At 43.6% G+C, this 24,699-nt stretch overlaps 1 protein-coding gene across 1 annotated transcript in view; it reads left to right on the plus strand.

Moving 5' to 3' along the window:
* Positions 1-24,699, plus strand: part of LOC105938569 (cyclin-dependent kinase 17) — a 42,126-nt gene that overhangs the window by 13,691 nt on the left and 3,736 nt on the right. Inside the window, exons 2-16 of the mRNA XM_012880361.3 lie at positions 2,745-2,893; positions 9,179-9,337; positions 12,027-12,160; positions 16,885-17,010; positions 18,790-18,846; positions 18,949-19,063; positions 19,859-19,953; positions 20,086-20,148; positions 20,422-20,545; positions 20,685-20,805; positions 23,305-23,402; positions 23,564-23,669; positions 24,048-24,090; positions 24,227-24,317; positions 24,455-24,532. Of these exons, the coding sequence (XP_012735815.2) occupies positions 2,767-2,893; positions 9,179-9,337; positions 12,027-12,160; positions 16,885-17,010; positions 18,790-18,846; positions 18,949-19,063; positions 19,859-19,953; positions 20,086-20,148; positions 20,422-20,545; positions 20,685-20,805; positions 23,305-23,402; positions 23,564-23,669; positions 24,048-24,090; positions 24,227-24,317; positions 24,455-24,532 (1,537 nt within the window). The 5' untranslated portion in view covers positions 2,745-2,766. The remainder of the gene's footprint in view (positions 1-2,744; positions 2,894-9,178; positions 9,338-12,026; positions 12,161-16,884; positions 17,011-18,789; positions 18,847-18,948; positions 19,064-19,858; positions 19,954-20,085; positions 20,149-20,421; positions 20,546-20,684; positions 20,806-23,304; positions 23,403-23,563; positions 23,670-24,047; positions 24,091-24,226; positions 24,318-24,454; positions 24,533-24,699) is intronic.

Raw genomic sequence — 24,699 nt, forward strand, 5'->3', positions numbered from 1 at the left:
ACTGCACCTCCTTCTATTCGCTCCTCTCCATTGGTTCTTCTGGTCACATGGTCTTGTTATGGTAAATATACACAAAAACACTCACTTTGCTAACACATAGAGCAAAAACAAAGTGTAAAACACCGAAATAAAATATAATAAGCCAACAGGGTGCGATAATTTAATCGGATTACTTTTGTATGCAACCAGAGTGAACTACTGACGTATAAATTTGTAAACTCATAGCACGTCACTAGGCTCCTTTAAGAAATGTCAAAGTTTTTTATGATAAATGTGTGGGAAAAGGCTGATTTTTCACCATTTAATCCACCAATCTGAGCAAATCATGAGAGAATTTGCTGATTCAGACCTCTGACTGTCTTCGTGTTCAACAACAAGAGAGGCAGAAAGTCTCAGCTGTACTTCCGCTTTTTGGAGGTGGCAAACATCAGTTTCACTATTGCGGGGTGACTGGATGTCAGCACCGTAATTATTTCCCACGGTATTCGGTTAACGGCACGCTGCCCCGTCCGTGCGTCTGACTCAAAGTGAGAGCGAAGGTCTTAGTCACGCCTCTGAATGCAGAAAGTTAACGTCGTGTCGCTCAGTTTCTGAAAGGTTGAACGGCTTATTTTGCCGTCCTTTTAAACCTAAAAGCGAATGTGTTCAGTTTTATGTGGAGCTAGATGTAGTGACGCACGACGCACAGATTAGTACTTTGCTCTACACTGTCCCCATTTGCTTTGGCCTGGATCCTAGGTCAGTCTGCTGCTGGGTGTCTGTGCGTGTGGAGGGAATAAGGACGTCCTCGCTGCCTCTCCATTCAGACTTTTGCCCACTTTAATACCTGCTTTAAACCTAATTAGATTAATCTTGTTGACTGTAGAAGACTGTAAATCTTCTAAAGTCTGACCTTTTTTGTCTTAGTATTTCGCAAACCACACACACACACACACGCACGCCAAAGCGATTTGAAATTGTTGAACTGCCAAAAATATTCACAGCTCTTTAGTTTAATTTGGCCGTTGCTTGCACAACACCAAGCGATTTGGCTCCCGCAGCGCGAAAATAGACCCCGGTTCACGGTCTCTGTTCAAAGCGAAAGGAAGTGTCGGTGGAAAAAAAAAAAAAGGTTTCAATTTCAGCTCCATTTTGAAACTGTTGTTAAAAATAAAGCTGTTCTGTCATGCTGCGATTTTTAGATTGTCAAACGCGGCGATGACACAAGTGGAAAGAACGAGTCTGAAGGCGAACAGCGAAACTTAGGCGCTCAGCTGATCCATTAAACAGAGCCATGCATCGTGTGGGTTCATTTGAACGGCTTACAACCCAAAGTTAAATTTCTCTGAAATTTGAAATCTAAAATTGGACTAGAATGCTCTTTAACACAGATGTGTGACATTACGGCGACGTTGAAGCTGGGGATAACGACTTGTTGTCCGGCAGCTGTAACCGCAGCCTCGAGAAGCAAAACCCTCTAAAAGCCTGGGGTTTAATTTCCAGGGTACAGACCGCAGGGTTACCTGGGTTAAAGGGGAAAAGGGCTGGGTTACCTGAATTAAATGGGAAAAGGGCAGGACTACTGCTCAGTGGTCCAGAGTCAGCTCAAGCTGTCTGCTTATGTGTGTCGTCTCAGGACCAGTGAGTTTTATCAAGTCCACTGGGAGGGCAGCCGGACACCAGGATGTTTTAGAGGGCTTCATTATGGTCTCTGCTGACATGCTTTATGAAGATGCTTATTATTTTATTTAATTTTTCTAAGCAGGACTTGCCTACTTCAGGACCCTGGTGTCGATGCGCTTGGTTGGCCTGAAAACTGGCCGGACCTAAAACCCCACAGAGATGAGACGAGCTACAGCCGTTGCAGATAAATCTGGATCTTGTCTGACCATTTCTTAGACGAAAACACATTTTACCGTTTTCAAGTCAATAAAAAGTCCTGCGCGAACAAAGCGGCGGCTTCATATTTGGTAAATTGTGTCTCCTTATATTTCTAAAAAAAACACCTGTTAGTCAGCTGGATCTGTGCCCAGGCTTCAGTTCATCAGGGATTCCTGGATCCCCCGGGGCGGCCGGTTGCCTAAGCGTGAACCCTGAGGGAGATTTGCTGCTCCTGTGTTTTCATGCCTGGCCTTACTCATCATCAGCATCACAGACGCACTCATGTCCTGATCTGCTGAAGAAGTCTGGATCTCTATGAGATCACAGGGAGAGGCTGCTTGTTTAATCCTCAAATATCACCGGCCCTAATTTAAAGCCTTTTTCCCCTCCCTCTCTCACACACACACACACACACACACACACACACGTCTGACTGGATTCTCCACACGCTCTGGTGCCGTCCCTGAACTCGCCCAGCCAGCCGCTCTCAGCCGGCCCGTAAACCAGGCAGGAATGTGCGATGTGGACTCAGCACGGCCCGGGCTCGTCCTGCACCATTCACCAGCTAATCCCCGCTGGTTTCTGCCATTTGCCTTTACAGCTCACTGTGCCGGGGACCGTGGCGTTAAAAAAAAAAAAAAAAAGTTGCGTGTAGGAATTAATCCCTCATCATGCTAACCCCGAGGGAGGAATGCATGACAGGAGCTGAGTCACGGTGGCGTTCTCTGTGCTCTAACTTCTTCTTTGTGAAACGCGACCTGCAGGTGGACTCGTTCACCTGCAGCAGGTTTTACGGCGCGTCGGGAAGACGGCCTACAAGCTGCCTTGTGTTGTCGCTGCCTTGTGTTAAGGGGTAACCGTGTGTTTTCGTTTGCCGTCCCAAGGCCGCCCCTTCCCGAGAGCTCCATGGAGAAGATGAAGCGCTTCAAGCGACGTCTGACGCAGACGCTGCGAGGCAGCCACACCATCGACGAGTCTCTGTCCGAGCTGGCCGAGCAGATCACCATAGAGGAGAACGGACTGAAGGACAGCGGTAAGGTGCAGTCGTTGTTTTTGAAATGGGTTGTGACGTGCAAAGCGGAGCGCAACGCCTCTACACTCCTATCCCAAATCCTTGCTAATTACACTCCTGGGTTTAGAAACATCAGATTTCATCAGGCCATGATTTCATCAGTCATTCACTTAGCTGTATTTCATGAAGCGTCTTCCAAAATAGCGTTTGGCGGAGAAAAAATATGCACTAAAACAAGCGCAGGTGGAGTTTCAGGTGATGTGAAACAATCTGCAAACAGCGACTCCATATAACTGGCCAGGGACAGAACATCTATTCAGATTTTCTCATCCCAACGTTGGGATTTCATGTGATAGGCTAACACACGCAAAAATGCAATATTATATACCTTTTATTTCCAATTTTAAATGACCTGAAGACATCCCCATGGTGCACAGGGTGGTGGCACCATCATGCTATGGGCCTGCTTGTATTCAGCTGTGCTTTTATTCACATCGGTGAACAATCAGTGATAATAGTAACGCTACCTATACCTGTGGACGCAGGCTGTTGAGACAGGCTGCTGATAGGACAGCTATTAGTCATGCTGTGCACACATCTGATGAGTTTTCATTTTCTCAGGCAAGAAAAGGATAAATAGGCGTAAGTTCCTGGGTTCGAATCCCACTGACTTCCACTCTTAGCCCCTTAGCCTTATAATGCTGAATGTGGATGCTCAAAACACCTTACGGCACATTTTTTTGTACAAAATGTTAACTATCTATGCTTTTTCTTGCATTTTATAATTATACATTCATTTGGTTTGGTCTGTTAAGCACATTTCCAATAAAGTACATTTTGTGTTTGCAATGTGACAAAATGTAGAAATGTTTAAGGAGGGTAGAGTCAGAATAGCCTTTGCTGCAGCCCTGCTGAGAAAGCCTGGCCTTTCTTGCTGTTTTTGTTTTTTAAATTAAAAATTTCACATCCTGTCTCAAGGGCGACTATTTAAATTATTTTCTAAACTTCATGCGTCCGACGGTGAGAGAACGTTTCTGACCTTTTCGACTTGATAAAGTTGCGATATCTACTATGAGCAAGATGCAGAAGTGTTCTGTAACATTTGCTGCTTAGGAGGGTTTGAAGGAACTGAGGCTCCAGACCAGTGTTATAACACTGTCATTAAAAGACAGGAAGGTCTATTTTCCTGTTGCTTCTCTGAGAAACTGTAAGCTTTGAAAGCTGTTTTTCCTCTTATCTCAGAGACTCGTTTCAGAGAAGGTAAGGCAGCATAGTTTCCCACAGCGAGGTGTCCTGGCAAGAACCGAATCCCCTTGGTGATTTCAACAACACAGAGTTAAATCTGACTTTATCTCGTTCAATCCCTGACCGCGCTTCATAGCTCAGGTCATCTGTAATATTTATAATGGCAGAGCTGTTTGAGAACCCTTAATTACATTCCTGTCGTTTTAACAAAGGAAAGAAAAATAAGCTGAAAGTGTAAATCATCATTAAAACCAATAGCATTTAAGGTAATGTGAGGGTTTTATAAGGATATGTCTGAAATTAGGTGTAGTTATGAATAATAATTTATTATGAGTATTTTTTAACGTAAACTGTAGTTAACAACGTGAACTCAGTGAACCTCAGCTGAGATTCACCATCCAGAAAGTAGAGTTTGCCCCTTTACCTTTGTTGACAGGCTAAATGCTGAGAAATCTGACTTTTTCCTATTCATTAAATGCATCACAACTAAGATCTCCCCGCATTCTCAGTCTCTAAACATCCCTCAGATTTAGACATGTTCTTTTTATGTTTAATAAAAACCTAATATGGTTCAGGAACATTTTTTTTTAATATAGACTGCAAAAAGGGAACTAAAAGTAAGTAAAATGTTCTTAAAATTTGTATATTTTTCCTTGATTTCAGCAGCTAAATAAGATTATTTGCCAATGGAATGAGAATTTCTACCCCTAAAATAAAATAATTAGACATCCTGCACTTGGAATAAGGTGATGGAGATGTATTGTTCTTATTTTAAGTGCAAAAATCTTATTCCATTGGCAAATAATCTGATTTACCAGCTCAAATCAATGAAAAATATGCTAATTTCAAGAGAATTTTACCTACTTTGAGTTCCCTTTTTGCAGTGTATAAGGTCGGATAATCTTGCAATTGTTTCATTCAATCATAACAACCATCTATAGCAGATTTTTGTTGTATTTTTATCCTTTAAAAAGGGAAATTGATAGATCCGACGTCACATAAAAGCAGAAACTGGTGTTGGCCTTTCAAAGCCTGAGCTGAGGTTGTGCTTCAGACACGGTTTTCAACAAAGCAGACACATTTTGTGACTGAGTTGATCCACGTTTGCTTTGAGTCAACGGTTCAAAGCCAGGCAATCCTTACACCGTTCTCCGTTTAACGTCATCTGCCTATAGAGAGAGGGGGACTGTAGAGAAATGCCTCGTTTCGCTGCGCTGCTGCACACTGACTGCAGCCACTTTTCACTGTTTTAAAGTCAGAGCAGGAACATTTTGTACTTGTCCAGCGAAGACCGCCGTCGCTTATTGTTCTCCTGGATCCTGTTGAAGGTCGCGGCCTCCGAGGCGTCGGGTAAAGGCAGAGTGGCACGGTGCCCCGCCTCTGGTGATGTTTTCTTTTTTTGTGCAAAAAATCCACTGGGAAGAAGAAAGGAAGGGGGGGGGGGGGGGCGCATGCCTCGGTATGCTATCATGTCGTTGCTATGGCTCTCAAGGTCTGGAAACAGTCTTGAATTTCCACAACATTGCCACGGCGACTCGGCCGACTCGGTGAAATCATCCAGGCATCTTTATTCATGGCCTCCCTCCGTTTTTTAATCCCTGTAACTCTTTACTCTTCGTTCTTTTGAGTTTGGACTGCAGAGACTGACCCGCTGCCCCCCCCCCCCCCCACCTTTTCCTCCCCTCCACCTCTTTCTGAGAACCAGCCGGGTCTTTGCAAAGAGCTTTTTGTGCTGTGATTAACACCAAGCTTGGAGCGGTCTGTGCTTGTTTAATGGGGATGCAGAATCCCTGCGCCTCTGTGGTGGTGGTGGTGGGGGGGGGAGAAAGGTCGTTATGGAGGGACTTAGCCGCCTGTTTAACAGTAAGCAGGATAGGGACGAGACATAATGGAGTAGCCAGATGAGATTTGATCTGAACTGTGTGATTGGTTCTGGTGCTGATCTGCTTATGCAACAGTCACAAATCAGGCCAACAGCGCCAGCAGCAGCTGCCCAGAGATAAAGGAGAAGTGGCATGAGGACTTGGAAATTACATGGCTGTATGTATACAGTTTTCATCTGAGCTCTAGGAAGTTTTATTTTTTATTTTATTTTTAACATCCGGTTATGAAAGATAAGTCTGTGTCGAGAGAAAGGTACAGCTGGGTGGGGGCGGGAATAACCAAGAAAAGCTCTGACAGAATAATGATCTTAAGTCAAAGTTTCAGTAGTTACACCAACATTTAAAATGTGGAACAGGACAGCAAGCAACTATTTATGCGGCTGCCCAATAATCTGTTTACATTATGCCTAACCTTTATTTTCCTTTCGCTAAATATACTTGGTTAGGATTAAAGATTTAACACCGGGTAAATGCCAACACAGACAGCAACAAGGGCGGACTTTCGGAGTCGCGGTTGTGTTTCAGACACTTTTCAATTTATTGTGTTTTTTTTTTTTTTTTTTTTTTTTTACGGCAACAAATTTTGCTCCTCTGCTGCGTTTATGTGGAGCGACGCCAAGGCGGTCCACATATACGCCTGTTTTCTCCCCTGTGTCCGTCGCTTTCACCCTACTCTTCTTTATTTCTTGCTGTAGCAGCGGTGTTGTGCCACTCACTGGCCTGGCATAGGTATTACAACGCCTGTCAAAGGAACATAGCCAACTTTTTTGACTTTTTTATTTATTCATACGTCAGTAACTCACTTGCATACAAAGTTTTTCTGAAAGATTATCACGTCCTGTTGGCGTTTTAGTTGTTATATTGGGTCTTTGGCTCAGTTTGTTGGTAAATAAAGCCCTACGTGTATATTTAAAATAACAACGGCCGTACGACACTGCACATGTGCGCGGGGGAATAAACCAGGAAGAAGCTAATGGTTATTAGCATCTACTTGATTAAACATCCTTATTAATACTGTGATGATAATAATAATAATAATAATAATAATAATAATAATAATAGCAATAATCTTCTTAGCCTCTACAGTCTTAAGTGCAAACAACATTGTAAATAGGTCCATTGATCGATTGGTTCTTATCTTGATGCTTAGTCCCTGTTTCCGTTTATGAACAGGGAATTAATTTCTGTGATGTTCTGATGTGAGGCTCTTAGTTGCTGTAGATTGGTTTATTTAATTAATAAGGGTTGGTCTTCCATCATGGCGAGCTGCCGCTTTACCGCGAGACATTGCAGAAGGTCAGGCTCGGTCCAGCGTTATTTAGTAGTCACCATCTGGCTCTCTGATAGTTCTGCATTACTGCCTGTAGATGGCGCCACGTCTGTTTATATCTGCTCATCGCGCCCGGTGCTGAGGTTCTATTTAGCCTCAAAAAGAACCATTAAAACACTATCAGGATGGACGCTTGGTGTATATTACCTTATTTTATAATGATCTAACGGTTCATTTCTCTCATAAATCATCAGCTGCTGCTGCTGTTTGTTTTTTCTTGTACATTTAAACATGATTTACATTTCTCTCATGTTTATAGGCCCGTACTTAAGCACAGTTCAGGCCGCGTTGTCAAAAATGACCTCTCTGAACTTTATGCGCGTCGTTTGTTTCTGAATTTCTTCCGGTGAAAATCAGCTTTCGGGGCTGGAAAAAGACCAGAACATCCATTGGCGTGTGAATCAGTGGCCTCCTGGAGCTAAGCTTCGGCGTTTGGAGTTATGTCCGATCAGATGCTGATGCTGGGATCTGGAAGCCGGTCAAATCCTTAATCATAGACACATAAAAACATGTTTCCCCCGTGACCCTGAATGGACAGACACTAATCTGTGTAATTCATCACGCTGATGGAGCGATCCTCCTCAGAGACGCAGCCTTCTGCTGTGTCGCTATCATCTCCGTCCAAGTCCCACAACGTCTCTCTGAGGTCTCGCTGAACATCCAGAGCCTCCTCAGGGAGACGGTCGCGTCTCGCTGGACTCCCCCAAAACTCTTTAACCTCTGTCTGGTCATTTCTAACAGATGACTCTGTTTCACAGCGATGTTTCAATGTGGGTATATTGTGGGTAATATTTGGAAACGGGTTCATCATTCATCACCAAAATCAACTTGAACCTAGTTGTCTGGGGTTCAGCGCTGTGTTGGATTGAAGAGACGGTGAACAATAATGATCATTTTGGGTTTTTTTTAAATCATGGTTTATAACCAGAGAATAACAGATGCTTTACATTTTAGGAATATGAAGCCATATTGCTGCTCAATAAAGCTCAACTATCTAGTTTGAACTCTGTATGTGCCTAAGTGGAGGGAATTATACATGTTAATCATGGTGAATTTAGAAGATAAAATGTCAATTATTGACAAATGCTGCAGCATTTATTGATACATGCTGGTGTTATTCTTTTTTTTTTTTTAAACATTCTTCTGTGTTCAGCTGAGAACGCAGGAACGTCTTCTTTCCTGTTGTCTCGAATGTCAACAGCTACCGTCTGATTTATTTATTTTCTTTCTATACGTGTTCTTTATGCTTCACCTGCACAAATCTCTGACAGTTTCTACAGTTTCTCTGTCAGATTTGCATTATTAAACTGGTGCTCAGAATATTTTAATGTCAGCGTCTGACTTTTCGTTTGCAGTAAATGTTCATTTCTGGGTCAAATGGATGTTCACAATGTTATTCCTCTAAATTAATACAGGGGCGTCAGAGTTGAATGTTTTCTCTCCCTCATTTTAGAAAGTGAAAGTCATTTATTGTATGGATTAATTACACGCAGAGGGACTTTCTTATAATTTACCATGAATTCCTGCAAAGAATGTTGAACTTGGTTGGAATATACCGATTTTTTGAGATGTACCTGTATTAAGAAGTTATTAGTAATCAATGAGTGACTTTAATTGGGAGCAGTTTTTATAGAATTTCTATTTTTTAAGCTAAAATGTTTCCCTCTGCGATCCTCTTTGTTTTAAAGGCAGATTTAGCCCTTTGGTCCTTTACTCTCAATTTTCAAGGTCAAATTAAAAGTTTTCTCTGTTTATCGAAGCCGTCCTTTTCTCCTGACGCCACCTTCTTGTGTTTAGTCCAGCACAGATGCACGTAGTTTCTAACAGGAAGCTTCCTGTGTCCCGCAGAGCCCATAGTGAGGAACGGCCGTCCTCCTTCGGCCCACAGCGTCCACTCCTTCCTCAACCAGTACACGGGCTCCTTTAAGAAGGCGCCCATACGGAGGCCGCAGAGCGTCATCGGAGGAGGCCTGGGTCTGGTCATGCCTCGCAACGGCAGCCGTCTCGGTGAGGATGCCGCTCCGTGTTTTTCCATTTTCCAGCTTCTCCTTTGGTTAATTAATTGAAAGCGTTACAATGAATCCCCCCTGAAGATGCTTGTAAGGACGTTTGAGCGCCAGCACAGAGTAACATATATACAGGGTTCCCACGGGTCCTTGAAATCCTTGAAAGTTTGTGAATCTGAAAAAATAAATCCAAGGCCCTTGAAAGTTCTTGAAAACAGCCAAAAAACACCTTGTCCTTGAAAGTCCTTGAATTTTTTTGTGGGGTTGAAAGTTCACACGGATGACGACTCATGTGTCATTATTTTACTACCACACGATCCTTAAAAATTATGTTGATTCCGCAGACTTTTAATTTGCAAAAGTACGTTCGCTCTTCTTCGTTAGTTGGTAGGCTACGGTTTAGGCCTATGTGCGTCCAATAGGTTACATTCACGCAGTGTTGCCAACTCAGAGACTTTGTCGCTATATTTAGCGACTTTTCAGAGTCAAAGTCAAACACTAGCTTAATCAAAGATGAAAGTAAGTGAAACAAATTGATATAATTCTGAACATCTCAATGCTGCACTTTTTTCCATAAAATTCCATGAAACTGTAGGCTATTGTACATCTTATATGTAATGTAGTATGGCATAGCCATGTACTGTGGATATAAATGTAGGCTATGAATATGATCAATATCAATGTAGGCTATAAATTAAGTCCACTTTCTTGCATTGCTTCTAACCCAACAACTTCTATGCCGTTTAGTCTTTTATTAAATTTGCATTGTATTAAAATATGAAAACCTATTCAGCGGTCACAGTAGGTAAATGCCGCCACGTGTGGTCCTTGAATTTGAGGAAATTGGTCCTGGAAAGTCATTGAAAGGTCCTTGAATTTGGTGTTCACCAAGGTGTGGGAACCCTGTATATAGTGTGTGGGCGCATGCATGCACACAGTTCACAGAAACCCCAGTAAGGCCTGTGTGTGTCTTTCACATATTTATTTATAATGCGCCACAGAGAAACGATGGAGATTCTTCAAGGCAAATCAGGAGTTCACAGAGCGGATTTGCCTCATTACTTCATGTGAATTTAAACCCCAGGGGGAAGGGAAGTGAGCCTTTTCCTGAATCTGCTCCGGCATGAGGAAAATTACATTTCAAAATTGGGTTTTGTTATGTTTTTTTTTTTTATTTTACTCAGACGACCCATCGCCTGTGACATAAATAAGACCCGTCAGACAGATTAGACTTTATTTACTTCCTCTGTGTCCTCTGCCATATCCAGGCAGGAGGCTCGATGAGTCAGAGAGCTCCTACCTTCTCTTGGATCTTGTTAACGTCCAGCATTTTCTCAGTCCATGCAGCCTTCCTGTCCCAAGCAGCCCTTTCCCTCTCTAAATAAACCCCGTCCACAGCGGGGCTTCTCAAACCTCAGTGCAAAGGTCGGATTTTGGGAGAAGGTGGTAGAACCAGAACAACTAGACATGATTACATCCACTTTATTACATTTGTTTACAAATTTGTCCACTAATTTCTGACAGTAAATGACAAAGAGCCCTCTGTTATAAGACATTTGAATTTAAAAAGAGCCAACATTACTACAATTTTAAATGTATCGATACATTTTCTGGCTTTATATCAAAACTAAACAAAATAAACTAAAGTCAGTGCAACAAGACGCAGCGTCGGTAAAACTTACAGATACCAAGAATCTGCTGTCTTTTAATGAGATGCCTAAACCTAGGACACTAGAAAATAGGTTTTGCTATTTTATTTTTTCAACTTTAGTTTCATTATTTTCCATAATCCAATGTATTAATGAGCCCTGGTTAATCTAATTGGTTCCAACAGTCAGTAGAAAAGCTCCTAAAGAAAGTCAGTAGTCTCGGTATTAGTGTTATCAAACAGTAGCACATATGGATCATACAAAGGGTTTCTGTCTTTGTTGTGAAATAAAAACTTTTAAGATATACATTTAAAGCATAATCTTTCATATTTTTGTACAACAAGTCTTGCTCTGCTGAGGAAGGAGGCTCAGAACATGTTATTTTGGACAGAGGCTGCACGGCATCCAGATAAAACTATGGAAAGCAGGATAACAAGCTCGTCCAGTTTAGCCCATAAATGTATTCAGACCCCTGGCAGAAACCGGTCCAAAGCTGGTTCTGAAGTAATATTAAGCTTTTGGAGCTGAAGATTAGGAGCAACATGCACTTCTCAGTGAAAGGTGAATCAACACTGCTACTTTTTGTACATTGTTATATTGTCTTAGAGAGACGCCTGCCCCATTTTTCATAGAAAAAACCCCCAAAGTTTTTGGTGGAATTAAAGTCATTTTAAATCTGAATCTGCCAGGCGTATGAACATTTGAAGTCGATCTTGTGAGTTTTACTATGACATAACCGTCAACAGACTTGCTTAAACTAATGCTCCCAGTGTGATGACGTGTACGCCTGAGTTCACAGCAGATTATATGTCTGGTAGTATTTTATGACAAAGTGTACAAAGTGAAATGCACACATGAGGGCAGCCCGACCTTCTCCTCCATCCTACTCTGCTGTAAAAACTCCATGGGTTATGAATAAAACTTGTATTTGAACTAGAAAGTGCCGCAGCTCCTGTGTATTTAGTGAAACTGGCAGTCAGAGCGGCTGCAGAGCCCCATAGCTTGCACACGCCTGCCTACTGTTTTCCTTCTGGTTCCCAGACATCGTCCACGAGAACATAAACATGGGGTCCGACGGGGAGAGCGACCAGGCATCGGGGACGTCCTCCGACGAGGTGCAGTCTCCCACGGGTGTCTGCCTGAGGAACAAAGGCAACAGACGCATCTCTGCTCAGGTGAGGCTGGCTTTTTCTTTTTCAGACAGCTGATGTCCTCATTTCGTCTCTGTCTGCTCCTCCAACTGTAGACGTCTTGTTTGGCGTGAGTCACTCTGCCTTAACAAACTTCGACGCTCCGACGTGTTAACTCTTACCGTCGGATTATTCAGCCTCCTCTTTGTGGCTGAACGTCTGTTTTTGAAGATGTCAGCGGAATAAAGGAGTCTAGGAGCTTTCTCACCACGAGCACGCACACAATCTTTACAAGACCCAAAGCACACACTCACTCCCTGCTCTTCCAGCTATTGTTCCTCAGAACAGAGTGTTGAAATGTGATTTGAAAGCCTTTAACTATTGTCACTCTCTCCGCCTACTCGGAGCCCTTTTTCTCCTTCTCTCTCACAAACACACATCCTGCCAAGAGCAACCTGAGATCGACAAGCCGCGGCTGATTACGTAACGCCAAGACGTTCTCGCTTCCTTCAAGAGGCGACTCTTCATTACACGGCTTTTGAATTCAGGGGCAAATCAACAGCTTTTTCAATCTATCTATCTATCTATCTATCTATCTATCTATCTATCTATCTATCTATCTATCTATCTATCTATCTATCTATCTATCTATCTATCTATCTATCTATCTATCTATCTATCTATCTATCTATCTATCTATCTATCTATCTATCTATCTATCTATCTATCTATCTGTAATATATATAATATAATACATACATTTGGGTTTAGAAAAAGTTGCATTGGAGTTTAAATGATTAGAAATTGATATGACCGTTTAAATGTGATGTACAAATATATGTGAATGGATGAAAATGTGAAGTGAGGGTTTTTGTTAATTTAAATTGAACAACTATTCCACACAAGCGGTTGTTTTAGTTGAATAAAATATTTTAAGTATTGTAAACCTTGACAAATTGGCATGCTGGGCAGTAACATGCTTTGACCTTACTATAACCATAAGAACCAATGTGTTTTAGCTTTAAAGCAGCACTAGGAGCAGTGTTTGCACTTTTTTGTGTATAAACATTGACACTGTGGTATTTTAACCACGTTTTCATAACGTAAGGACCTCATACTGGCCCGTATCGGTGTAAATCAATTACACTGATCGTTTGCCCCCCTTAGATGACAACAGTGGCATATAACACGTTTTGTAGGAATATCTTTTGTTTGCTAAGAACACTGTGCTGTAAACTCTCCTAAACCTTTTAATTGTCCACTGGTTAGACAAATAGTTTCTATAAGAAAAAGATAGAAACATTAGAAAGTAGGAGGCGCTGTTAAAGGGTCCCCCTCACACACTGTGGCCCGTCAGCCACAGTTCAGTCTGAGTGCATCTTTAATCCTGGCTCCTATGTTCATAGAAAGCAGCTTCCTGGAAACATGTTTGAATGCAGATGGTACTTTGGAAAAAAATAATTTAAGGTCAGACGTTATTAAAGTTGAGCTTTCATAGTATAATAGTGTTTCTTTAGATTTACTCTCAGCAGCCGACAGTAAATCCAAGCTGATGCAACGAAGTTCCTTGATTTATTGCTAATTCCCAACAAATTTGATCTCGAGGCGCTTTACAAGAAAAACAGGTGCAATTCATTTCCATTTATAGGATCGATACGTCACATTCATAGGAGCCCAGTTGGTCGGCCCTGTCTAAAAAAAAAAAAGTTAAATAGTTTAACAGAGAATCGCTCTGGCCGGTGGCTGCATAGGAAGAATAAAAATGAGGAATAAAGCTACACATAGTCTGTCCAGGAAGGAGACAAAGTCAAAAGCATGGTTATTTGGGTTTCCTGTATGGAGAAAACACAAGTTAGCCATAACTCTGCCCAGTGACCCATTGCAGAAAAGAGACAGAACCGCTTCAGATGCACTTGAGCCCGGTGGTTTTTAAATCTCACTGCAAACTGTGACTATATTCCAGGTCCAGTGTCTGTTTATCTGAATCACTGGAGCCTCACATTCATCTCACATCGTCAGAGGCCAAGTCGACACCTGCATGCGTGTGCGGGGCGCCGCCGCGGCTTTTAATGGCTCTAACTGTTGCTAATTGGACTTAAAGGATGAACACCTGACCCGAATCAGGAATCGAGTGACTGCTCAGAAAGAGCAACAGAGCAGACACGCCCGTCAATTTACATTTTATAGAGGTCATTTTTGCTAATGTGTCGACCAGCACAGAACCAGACAAAACTTAAAGGCTTTTATTGCAGTTCCAGCTGTAAATATGAGGTAAATTAGTTGAAAAAGAAGGATTTCATCATGAAAGATCGCTTGTTGATGCAGGCGGTCTGCAAAAACATGCCATGCATGCAAGGCTGCATGAGGCGAGGGAAAAAACACAGAAATGCATGGATCTGCACTCTATGAAAGGGGAGTCCACCTCCCGCTTCCTGCGGCTGTTTCACAACCAGAGGGAGCAATCGTCTTATCGTGGAGGGCCTCACAGTCGGAGACGGAAGCAGCAAAGTGAGAAATGAGAGCATCCCTGCGTACGCTCCGACGGTGGGTCGCTGTCCTGCAGAGGAAGCAGGGCTGTTTTGGGATTACATCACCAGGATTAGTGTAATGCGGTCCAGATGGGGCCCTGTTGTAAGGGATTAGAACGGGACGATTGGACGGCCCGAGGAGGGGTGGTGCGGGTGCAAAGGTCAGGTGATGGATGGGCGTCGCATGGTCCAAACGGGCAGATCTGGCCACGCCGACAGGAGCGACAGGGGAGCGTTTCTGAAAACATGCAAACATCCCAGCAGCCTGCCGCCGCGCCGAGCATCTGCTGCTAGGGGGCTGCTGAATATTCTGCCCTCAGCGAGCTCTTCCCGAAACATTTACAAAAGAGCGACAGATGTTGACCACTCGAGCACAGCAGTTTTTTAAAAAAATAAAAAAATTTAAACAGCTTTAGGTGAAAGCAAACAAAGACGGCCATCATCAGGTTATAAAAAAAAACAAAGCTATTTGCTTAACTGGTTTGGTTTTGTTAAAGGAAATGTTGATATCAAACTAAAAAAAAAAAAAAAAAACATCCATTTGTTTCTCAGATAAAAATTTTTGACCAAATATCAGCACATTAATAAATCTAATGAGTTCTAAATGTATGCTTTCATAGAAAATGTCTAAGGTTATCTGTAGTAATAAAAATTACCTGGTTGCAGCCTTGAGGTTGTCTAGATTTATTCTGTATCTATGCAGTTGACTTAATTTCTACATACAAAATGAGACGTTTAATACCAATAATTATGAGTCGGCCACATGCCTCTGTGTTTGAGCTGCAAACAGCAGCGGTAACAATGAGTCGATCTCGGCTGTGTTTTAAATAAATGGCTCCCGGTGGGCTGATTATCCAGGAGGCTGTCCCCATGCGCTCAAATGACGGTTACACAACAAGTCGGCGCTGGCTAAAAAGGAGAAAGTTTAGGTGTAAATGTTCCTGCTGGAAGTAGAGATAAAGCAGCAAGAGAGGCCGGATTAAAAAAACGATGATCTAACAAAGCGCAGAAGCGTTTTGGGAAGGATCCAGATGTTGAGTGTGTCTGAGTTTATGTAACAAGTCGATAGGATCACAGAGCAGTCGGTTAGTCCCGGACCTTTCTTGGATTTCACAAAGGGGTTCAGCAGGTTGTCGTATAACATAAAGATGCAAAAAGAAACATTCAGGTGCATGATGGGAACTCTCTGTTGCTGCTGACTGATGAGGCCTGAAGCAGACTGTTCCTCTGACATGCTGTCTGGCAGTCATTGATTTTCATTTCATCAACACATTTTTACATTAATTTTGTGGCCACTTTCAGAACCATTTTGTGCAAAGTTGATACAAAATTTAGCTGATTATGATGTATTTATGCTTACAGTCATATTCAATAATTTAGAAAATGCATTTCTAATAGGCTTGTCTGTCAGATTAAAAGTACCTTTGGAAAAACCAACAACCTTTTAAGCAGGTATTATACACACTTTTTATCAAGCCTACATTTCTATGTGAAGGATTTTTCTTATTTATTGGTCTGATGCAATATTCTAACCTTAATTGCTATGTTTTTATTAGCTGGAGGTGGAAACCCATAATTAGCAGGAATAAATGGCCATGTATATATGGTGTTTGCCATAGTGAAACGTAGTTACTAAAATAATTTCACTTTTTAATAGCATTCTAATCAAAATGACTTTTTCTAGCTTGCCTGTGCTGAGCAGTCAATATTTATTCTTATATTTGGTGCAAAGGTTACATCATGATGTGTTTTAAAGAGCAATTTCTATAAAACCCAGTTTTACTATTAAAAATCAAGACTAAATAATCACAGAGTTGACTACTTAGTCTTTAGCCAGACTTGTATTAGCCACTGGCATCATTAGCACAGCTAATGCTTCTAAAAAAAAAAAGGCTTTGTACATTTCCAAAACCGTGGACCCTAACCTGAACCCAGAGATTCTCCTAATGCCGCCACATTTGCTGATCCATCGTATTCCATGATACGCGGAGCTTGAAAGCTTGAAAACATAGTTAGGCTGAATCGAGAGCTCCTGCTTTTCTGTTGTCTGCTGAACGTCTTGCTCTCTCTCGCTGTTTTGTAGCCTGGAAGAACCACAGGCATGTCCCCACATCCTGAAGGAAACCCCATCCTCTAAAAGCTGTCATTATATCTCTGTGTTTCTAGTGTGACCACATTTTTTTTAATCCTTAGGTTTCATAAAACGTGTCTCGTGTTTTTTATCTGCGTGTTCGTTCGCAGGACCTGAACAAACGTCTGTCTCTACCAGCCGATATCCGGATACCCGACGGCTACCTGCAGAAGCTGCAGCTGAGCAGCCCGCCCTTCGATCAGCCGCTGAGCCGACGTTCCCGCCGAGCATCACTGGTGAGGAGGAGGAGGAGGAGGAGGAGGAGGAGGCGGGTTTTCTATTATCACGCTCCAGTAATGTAACTTAAAGAGGCATCAGCAACACAAATCGCCACAATTGGTTAATCTGCAGACAGGTCAGAATGTGACTTTTGGTCAGAAATGTCCTTATTTCAGCAGGTTTGTTTGAAGTAAATCATTAGTCTGGAACATTCTTGGACTTTAATGGGGAACCAGGATTTTATTGAATAATTTGGTTGTCGCGAAAACCTCTTTTTTGCTGCGTTGAAATGTGAGTCGTTTTGTGACAGCCAGCACGGTGTCTGTCGCTCATAATGTCCAATAATAAAACCAAAAATGGGAAGACGAATGAAATAACACAAGCATTTCCGTATTTTTTGGACTATAAGACGCACTTAAAATCCTTAAATTCTCTCAGAAATTGATGGTGTGCCTTATGATTACCGTACTTGTGCTTACTGACTGATTTTATGTGGTACATTGCGCTAAAAATCTGTCAAAATGTGTAAGTGCGACTTTAGTAAGCCTCATAAGCCGAAAAATATGGTATTCCTAAAACTTTCCAAATGTATCAATTAACCTGCCTGGTTAGATTTTTCTTTTTTATTGACACAAAACTCTGAAAAGCCCTTGGGAAACGTTTTTTTTTTTTTGTCAAGTTAAAATCCGGATTCACTGCAGCAGAGAAGCTGCTCTATGGTTCCTCCAGTGAGTTTCTTTTCCAGCGCTGTGGGTCTGACGTTTGGCGACGTCAAGCCTCTCTGGACAACATGACGAGTAAACGCTGCTTTTTCTCAGGGCTGTGTGAATAAAAGCTAAGAAACAGGATGGTGTTTGGGTTGAACCTGTCTGCCGTGGTTTACAGTAAGTGCAATTCACCGTAAGCAACGGCTGCATAGATGGGATGCTGCTCATAATTAGCGAACTGGCGACTGATAAGATTTCTCCCAGAGGCTGGTTATAAGAGACACATTCCTGCGTGACAATGAATCACAGCTGCAGCCGCTAGGATGGCGGGAATCTGCAAAGAAGATAAATGTCCAGGTCGGGTATGTTGTCTGACTTGATTTAAAAAAAAAAAACTAAAAAAAAAACCTCTGAAAACTACGCCGAGTCAGCATTTGGCCCTTATGCCAGGATCTGAGCGCCGTGACTGAGCGAGAGACGAGAGTTTGATAGAAACGGAGCTGTTGGGTCGCGGCGAGGCCGCCCTGTGCCGAAGGCCGCTGGGAGAGGCGCGTTTTTATCTCAATGCTGTGGCGAGCAGAAGTGAGAGTCCGATCCTTCCAGCTCGTGGTCCTGTGTTGACAGCGCGGCAGCTTCAGTCATTTACCGTGACCGTGCGTTTTCAGGAAGGCCCAAAAAAGCAGAAGTGAGGAGTACGCAACCCTGTCCCCCGCCCAGTTGGCTTCATTAGCATACACGCCCCACTGCAGCGCTGGTTAGAAAGCTTTGGCCTCTCTGGATCGCATCAAGTCCATACATCACAGAACCTGGTTTTTAAAAACTAATGTCCTCCAAGGATTAATTCTGCTGCTTCATCACATTGAAGTCCGGCATTGCTTAGCTTTAGCGTTTCCAAACCGATGGCAAAAGCCAAAAGCAGAGTTTCCTTTGTCCCAGCTGATTAGTTGTGATGTGGATTTGGGGCGTTTGTCCCCTCGTCTCGTGCTGCGAGGCAGTCATAAGGATTTGTCACCATGTCTGTTAATCGTGTCACTACTAATCAAGAGGCTGCCCACTTTAACGGCGCTCGTCTTTTTTTCTTTTTTCCAGTCAGAGATCGGCTTCGGGAAGCTGGAGACGTACGTCAAGCTGGACAAACTGGGGGAGGTATGTGACACTATCGACTTTCTCTATTTTACAGCCGCACGCGCTGCTTCTGTCCAGCTTCTTAGACCTTTTTGTTCTCTCTCTCTCCTCCTCCATCTCCAGGGCACTTACGCAACCGTTTTCAAGGGGAGGAGTAAGCTGACGGACAACCTGGTGGCTCTGAAGGAGATCCGCCTGGAGCACGAGGAGGGGGCGCCGTGCACGGCCATCAGAGAAGGTAATGAAGACTTCCAAGCAACCGAAGCTTGAAAGCTTAAGTGCTTCGGGGTCAGGTCGGCTGTGTGCAACATTAAAAGTAGATGCGTGCAACATGATGCCGCTGCACTGAGAAGATGGCTGTCAGTGTGTCTAAGAAAACTAGTTTGTGATGGAGGTTGCCTCAGAAAAACAGGACTGTGGAGGATTTGCAGTGCTGCCTCTCGTGCAGTTTCAGAACCTTTCTGGGGAAGTTTGTAAATTGCGGCTCAGCGCTGATGACATCCCTCCTTTCTGGCTGAGCCTGAGCTGTTTAGCAGAGGAATGGGTAAAAATGTCCGTCTCTGTGATGTGACCCGCTCAGTTGACACCTGAGCCGAGAACGCTAGCCAGTCACAGAGCCGCAGCATGTGAGGAAATGCATTATTGACCAGCAGAGTCTGAATGTGTGACACCTGAAATATTACAGCCATAAAATATGGCATCCAAGCTCAGATGCAGTCCTTCAAATTGGGATTTTGCAAACTGTTGAAATTACAGCTGCAAGGAAGGATGTTATGCAGCTGGAGGCATTGAGGTTTGCAACACTTGAAGCAGAGCGCTGGATTTATGATGCGGGAGGGAACCTACACAACTTCAGGGTTTAAAAAGTCCTGATTCTTACATTTAATTATCTCAATTGTAGGGCTTGAACAGTTTTAAAAACACCAAGACCTTCCAAACCTGGTCATAAATGGCATTTAGTCGTGTCTTAAATTGTTTATTTTGCTGTGTTGGGCGAACGACCATAGCCTTGCCTTCTCTTTCTCGTTTTTAGTGTCTCTACTGAAGGACCTGAAACACGCCAACATCGTCACGCTGCACGACATCGTCCACACAGACAAGTCGCTCACGCTGGTGTTCGAGTACCTGGTGAGGCCACCTTCACCTCCGCAGTCGCCTTGTCCTGCGCTCGGCGTTCCTCTCGTCACGGACGGCTGTTATTCATGACCTTGTGCCGCGCCGCGCCGCTCTGCTCTAACGGCCTCGCTCTCTCTCTTCCAGGACAAAGACCTTAAGCAGTACATGGACGACTGCGGCAGCATCCTGAGCATGCAGAATGTTAAGGTGAGCCTTCACAGGTGGCCCGCTGCCCCGGCTGCCTTAATGAGCTGTCAGGGCTTTTTTTTTATTTTTGGCTGCTCGCTTGGTCTAAGAAACGCTGTTTGTGTGCCCCCTGCTGGCAAAGGATAGGCACTAGGCGAGGTGGAAAATGTGAAGGATTTTTATATTTTTCTGGCCTAAGTTTGTTGGAAGCGGCGAGATCTTTGGTCTTTAAATCTGAGCGACAGCGTGTGTCCCGTGTTTGTTTTACTAATCACTGGGATGGCCTTTGTGTAGATCTTTCTGTTCCAGATCCTGCGAGGCTTGGCCTACTGTCACAGACGGAAAGTTCTCCACAGAGACCTGAAGCCCCAGAATCTGCTCATCAATGACCGGGGGGAACTCAAGCTGGCCGACTTTGGTGATTACAGATGTCTTTTTCTATTTTAGACCGTAGTTTGAATCATCGCTTATAATCTGGGTTTATATTGTGAAAAAATTACGTATTTTTTTAAATGAGGAATGTTATTTTTTATTTATTTTAAACGGGCTCTCCACAGGCCTGGCGAGGGCCAAGTCGGTGCCCACTAAGACGTACTCCAACGAGGTGGTAACGCTGTGGTATCGGCCTCCGGACGTGCTGCTGGGCTCCTCCGAGTACTCCACGCAGATAGACATGTGGTGAGTGGGCCTCGCTCTGCGGGGCAGACGGCAACTCTTAGAGAGTCTTTCTTTCCGTATGTCGGCGCAGTGGAGGAAGACGCAGACTGCGCTCTGAAACAGAGAGCTTCTCCTTTAAGCAGCCTGAAAACGGCGGCCGTCGTTTTCCTGTGCCGTGTGTTGCACCTACGCCGTCTTGCAGAACAACTCAAACCCTTTGAACCTTTTTATCAACCGTAAACTATCAGGTGGTTGATGGGCCAACATGATGATGCCAAGGCGGAAGGAAAAGTTTGGACTAAATCAGAAGTTAAAGACTGAGACGCGTTTTTCTGCAGGCTCATCTGGAGGTCGACCCGCTGCTGTCGGCCCAGTTTCCCTTTTGCCAATTAGCACAATAACTGAACTAAACTGTTTAATGCCTAATGTATAGAATTGAATTTGAACCAGTCGATATGATTAGACCTTGTAACGTGTCCTGAGACAATATTTAGTGCTATATACTCAATAAATATTCAATAAATTAGAATACTATTGAAAAGTTCATTATTTCAGCAACTCTAAGGGAAACACCTTAAATTGACACAGACCGATGATGTTTTAAAGCCTTTTTCTGTTAATTATGATTCCCCCCCCCTCTTCCAGCTAATAAAACATTTTACATTAGAATATTACATCAGAGCAATAAAAAAGCAACATGTTTCATGCAGAAATGGAGGCTTGATGAAAAGTATGTTTAATACCGACTTAAAGTTTTATTTTCAAAAGGTACTTTTGATCTAGTAAACAAGCCTCTTAGAAATGCAGAATCTAATTTATTCAGTATGAATGCATATAAACTAAATTAAAAGTGCTTGAATTTTACACATAGGGTTTAAAAATACTTCAAACTGCTACTAAATCCGTTTTGCATTGCTATCGTGACATATGGGGGGGTTGACCTGTGGTTGGAGTAGGGAGCTTGCATGCTGGTAATGCTGCAAGTTCCCAGGTTCAAATCCCACAGACTACCATTCTGGGTCCTTGAGCAAGGCCCAGAATGGTCCCTGGTGGCGGCACAGTGGCAGCCCACACCTCCCTGAAGAGATGGGCTAAAGACGGGAATATATGTTGCAATGAAAACTAATGATTATAGATCTAAAGTGTTGCATTTTAACCAGCTAAATTTCTGTTAATCTGCAGCTCCTCCAGAGCATCCATGCAGGCAGCTCAGACCGACGGTCTCATCTTGATAGGTTTGCTCTTGAGCCATAACGTTTCCATTTACTTAAATGATGGATAGAGCAGAGCTCTGGATATTGTTCTACAGTCTGGCCCAGATTTAAACTTCTCCGCTGCTGTGACCTGCTGGGTTCCTTGGTCTTCATGACCGATGTTCTCTAACAAACCTCTGACAGCCTCACAGGACAGCTGGATTTATGCTAAGACTAAATTACACACAGGTGGACTCTTTCTACCAGCTGCATGATCTTTGAAGGCCTGCATTTTGTTCAGGGGTGTCAGGGCAGTGAAGGAGGCTGAAAACAAATGTACAGCGTGGTTTTCAGGATCCTCTAGTCCAGGGGTGTCAAACATACGGCCCGCTGGCCAGATCCGGCCCACCGAACAATTTAGTCCGGCCCTGTGTCTAAATGCATTATCATTATAAAAAAAAATATATACATTTTTTTTTCTCCAGTGTCCTGTCTGGCAATGTGGCAATAAGATGCCACAAAGAGCTCATCAGATTTGACTTTCACAAGTGGACAAGATAAAAGGAAGAGAATGATAAAACAATTATTGAAAAAAACATGTACTTCGTTTAATTGAAAATATGCAGTTCCTATATTGTCCACGAGGGGCGCTGTGTTTTAATTAGCAGATTAAGCTTCAGGTGTGGAAAAATTCAAATCATTTCTTAATTTTTATCTGTTTGGTGTATTTTGTCATGCAGGACAGTGTTTTTACGTTCCAAAAAATGTGAATAAATGTTTTTCAACATTGTACAATCACTGTGATCAGTTCCTATGCATAATGCCCAAGTAACTGTTTAACTGAGTAAAAGTATTGTTGAAATTGCACATACTTTTCTTAAAAACGCTGAGGTTATTCATATATTGTGTAAAAGTGAAATTAACTTAATATAAAAATCAACAAGTCCACATTTATTAGTTCTATTTAACCTTGCAATGAGTTAACTCGTGTGGCCCTCTCGAGATCAGATTAAGCTGTATGCGGCCCCTAAACCAAAATGAGTTTGACACCCCTGCTCTAGTATATAGGGAATCTTCCAAGCACTTGTTGCGTCTAACTGGACCAAACGTGAATAGGTGGAGAAGAGCTCTGTAAGGAGGCATAGCTGAGAATTAGAAGCCCAAAGAGTTCACCTAGGCTGTAGCTCTGGGTGACTTTAATTGTTGACTGATTGGAACCAGCCTGTCGGTGTCCAGCTCTGACAACGTGATCCAAAAGGAGCTCAGAGTGTAACGCGGTCTTCTCTTTGTGACCCCCCCCCCTCCCCCCCATCTGTCTTCCTATCAGGGGAGTGGGCTGCATTTTCTACGAGATGGCTGCCGGCAGGCCCCTGTTCCCCGGCTCCACAGTGGAGGATGAGCTGCACCTCATCTTCAGACTGTTAGGTCAGTGCTGCCCCCTGGTGACAGGGGGAAACACAAACACTCAAACTTTGAACATGAACCTTTAAACGCATCAACCCTGGCATGTAGTCCCCCCCTCCTCACCCCCCCTCCCCTCCAGCTGGCGCGGGGAAGCCTGACTCCGATTAAATGTCCCTACACAGGCACTCCTACCGAAGACAGCTGGCCTGGAATATCCTCCATCGATGAGTTCAGGTCCTACAAGTTCCCAAAGTACAAGCCCCAGCCTCTCATCAACCACGCGCCCAGGTAGGACAGCGGTACTCCTGCTCGCTTGTCTCTTCTAGACACGTGTGTAGCTTGATCTTGTTGCTGCAGTCAATAACCTGAGCGCCTGCTTATTTCTGGCAGTCCTCTAATCATCGGCAACGGCAGCGAGCAAGTATTTCTCGTGAGGCCGAGGTATAACAGAAGAAGAAGGTTTAGAGCTGTTAGACGTAGACGTTCGTGTCGCTGGGGTTTGTTTAGTTAGGAGTGTGGAGCTCTCTGTCACTTCCTGTAAGGAAATCCTGTGGAATAGTTGACTCCGTTTGGCCGAGTTTCCTTCCTCACAGCCGCCAACATCTGTGAGTCCACCCACCTTACTGACCCCGTCCCCCTCCTCCCCCCCCTCCTCTTCCCATGCAGGCTGGATAACGATGGAATCGAACTACTGACTTCATTCCTAAAAGTGAGTCACTCGTTACCTGACAGAAGTTGATGCAGTTTTTACAACAGAGCGAGTCACATTGCATTTTTTAGTTTTAAATCATGACGAGCCGACTCCTTAATGCCCGCAAAACCAACCCTGTGTCCCAAAATTTCAGTACGAATCCAAAAAGAGGATCTCCGCCGATGAAGCAATGAGGCAGCCGTACTTCAGGACCCTGGGGCCGCGCGTGCACACGCTGCCAGAGAGTGAGTAATGGCATTGAGATGCAGAAACGCTGCCAAGTGGGTACGGCTCAAAAGACGCTCCAGAGAGCAGGGGGGGGGGATCGGGTCGAGCTCTTTAACGGCCGTTTCAGGTGACCGACCGTGTCTCTCCTCTGCAGACATGTCCATCTTTACACTGAAGGAGGTGCAGCTGCAGCGAGATCCCGGCTACCGGAGCTCCTCGCACGTGGAGTCAGGTGAGACGGGCAGAGGGCACCCGATTTCTGCTGCAATACTAAAATGTCAGACCCAGGAAAATATTCAAGACTCGGTACCAGGGGGATAAACAAATGACAAATAAAGGCATGAAAAATAGGATGAAAAACTCACCTTTTTCAGTCTCAACGTGGAACATGCTTTCTCA

The sequence above is a fragment of the Fundulus heteroclitus genome, chromosome 2 (genome assembly GCF_011125445.2).
Source record: "Fundulus heteroclitus isolate FHET01 chromosome 2, MU-UCD_Fhet_4.1, whole genome shotgun sequence".
NCBI lineage: Eukaryota > Metazoa > Chordata > Actinopteri > Cyprinodontiformes > Fundulidae > Fundulus > Fundulus heteroclitus.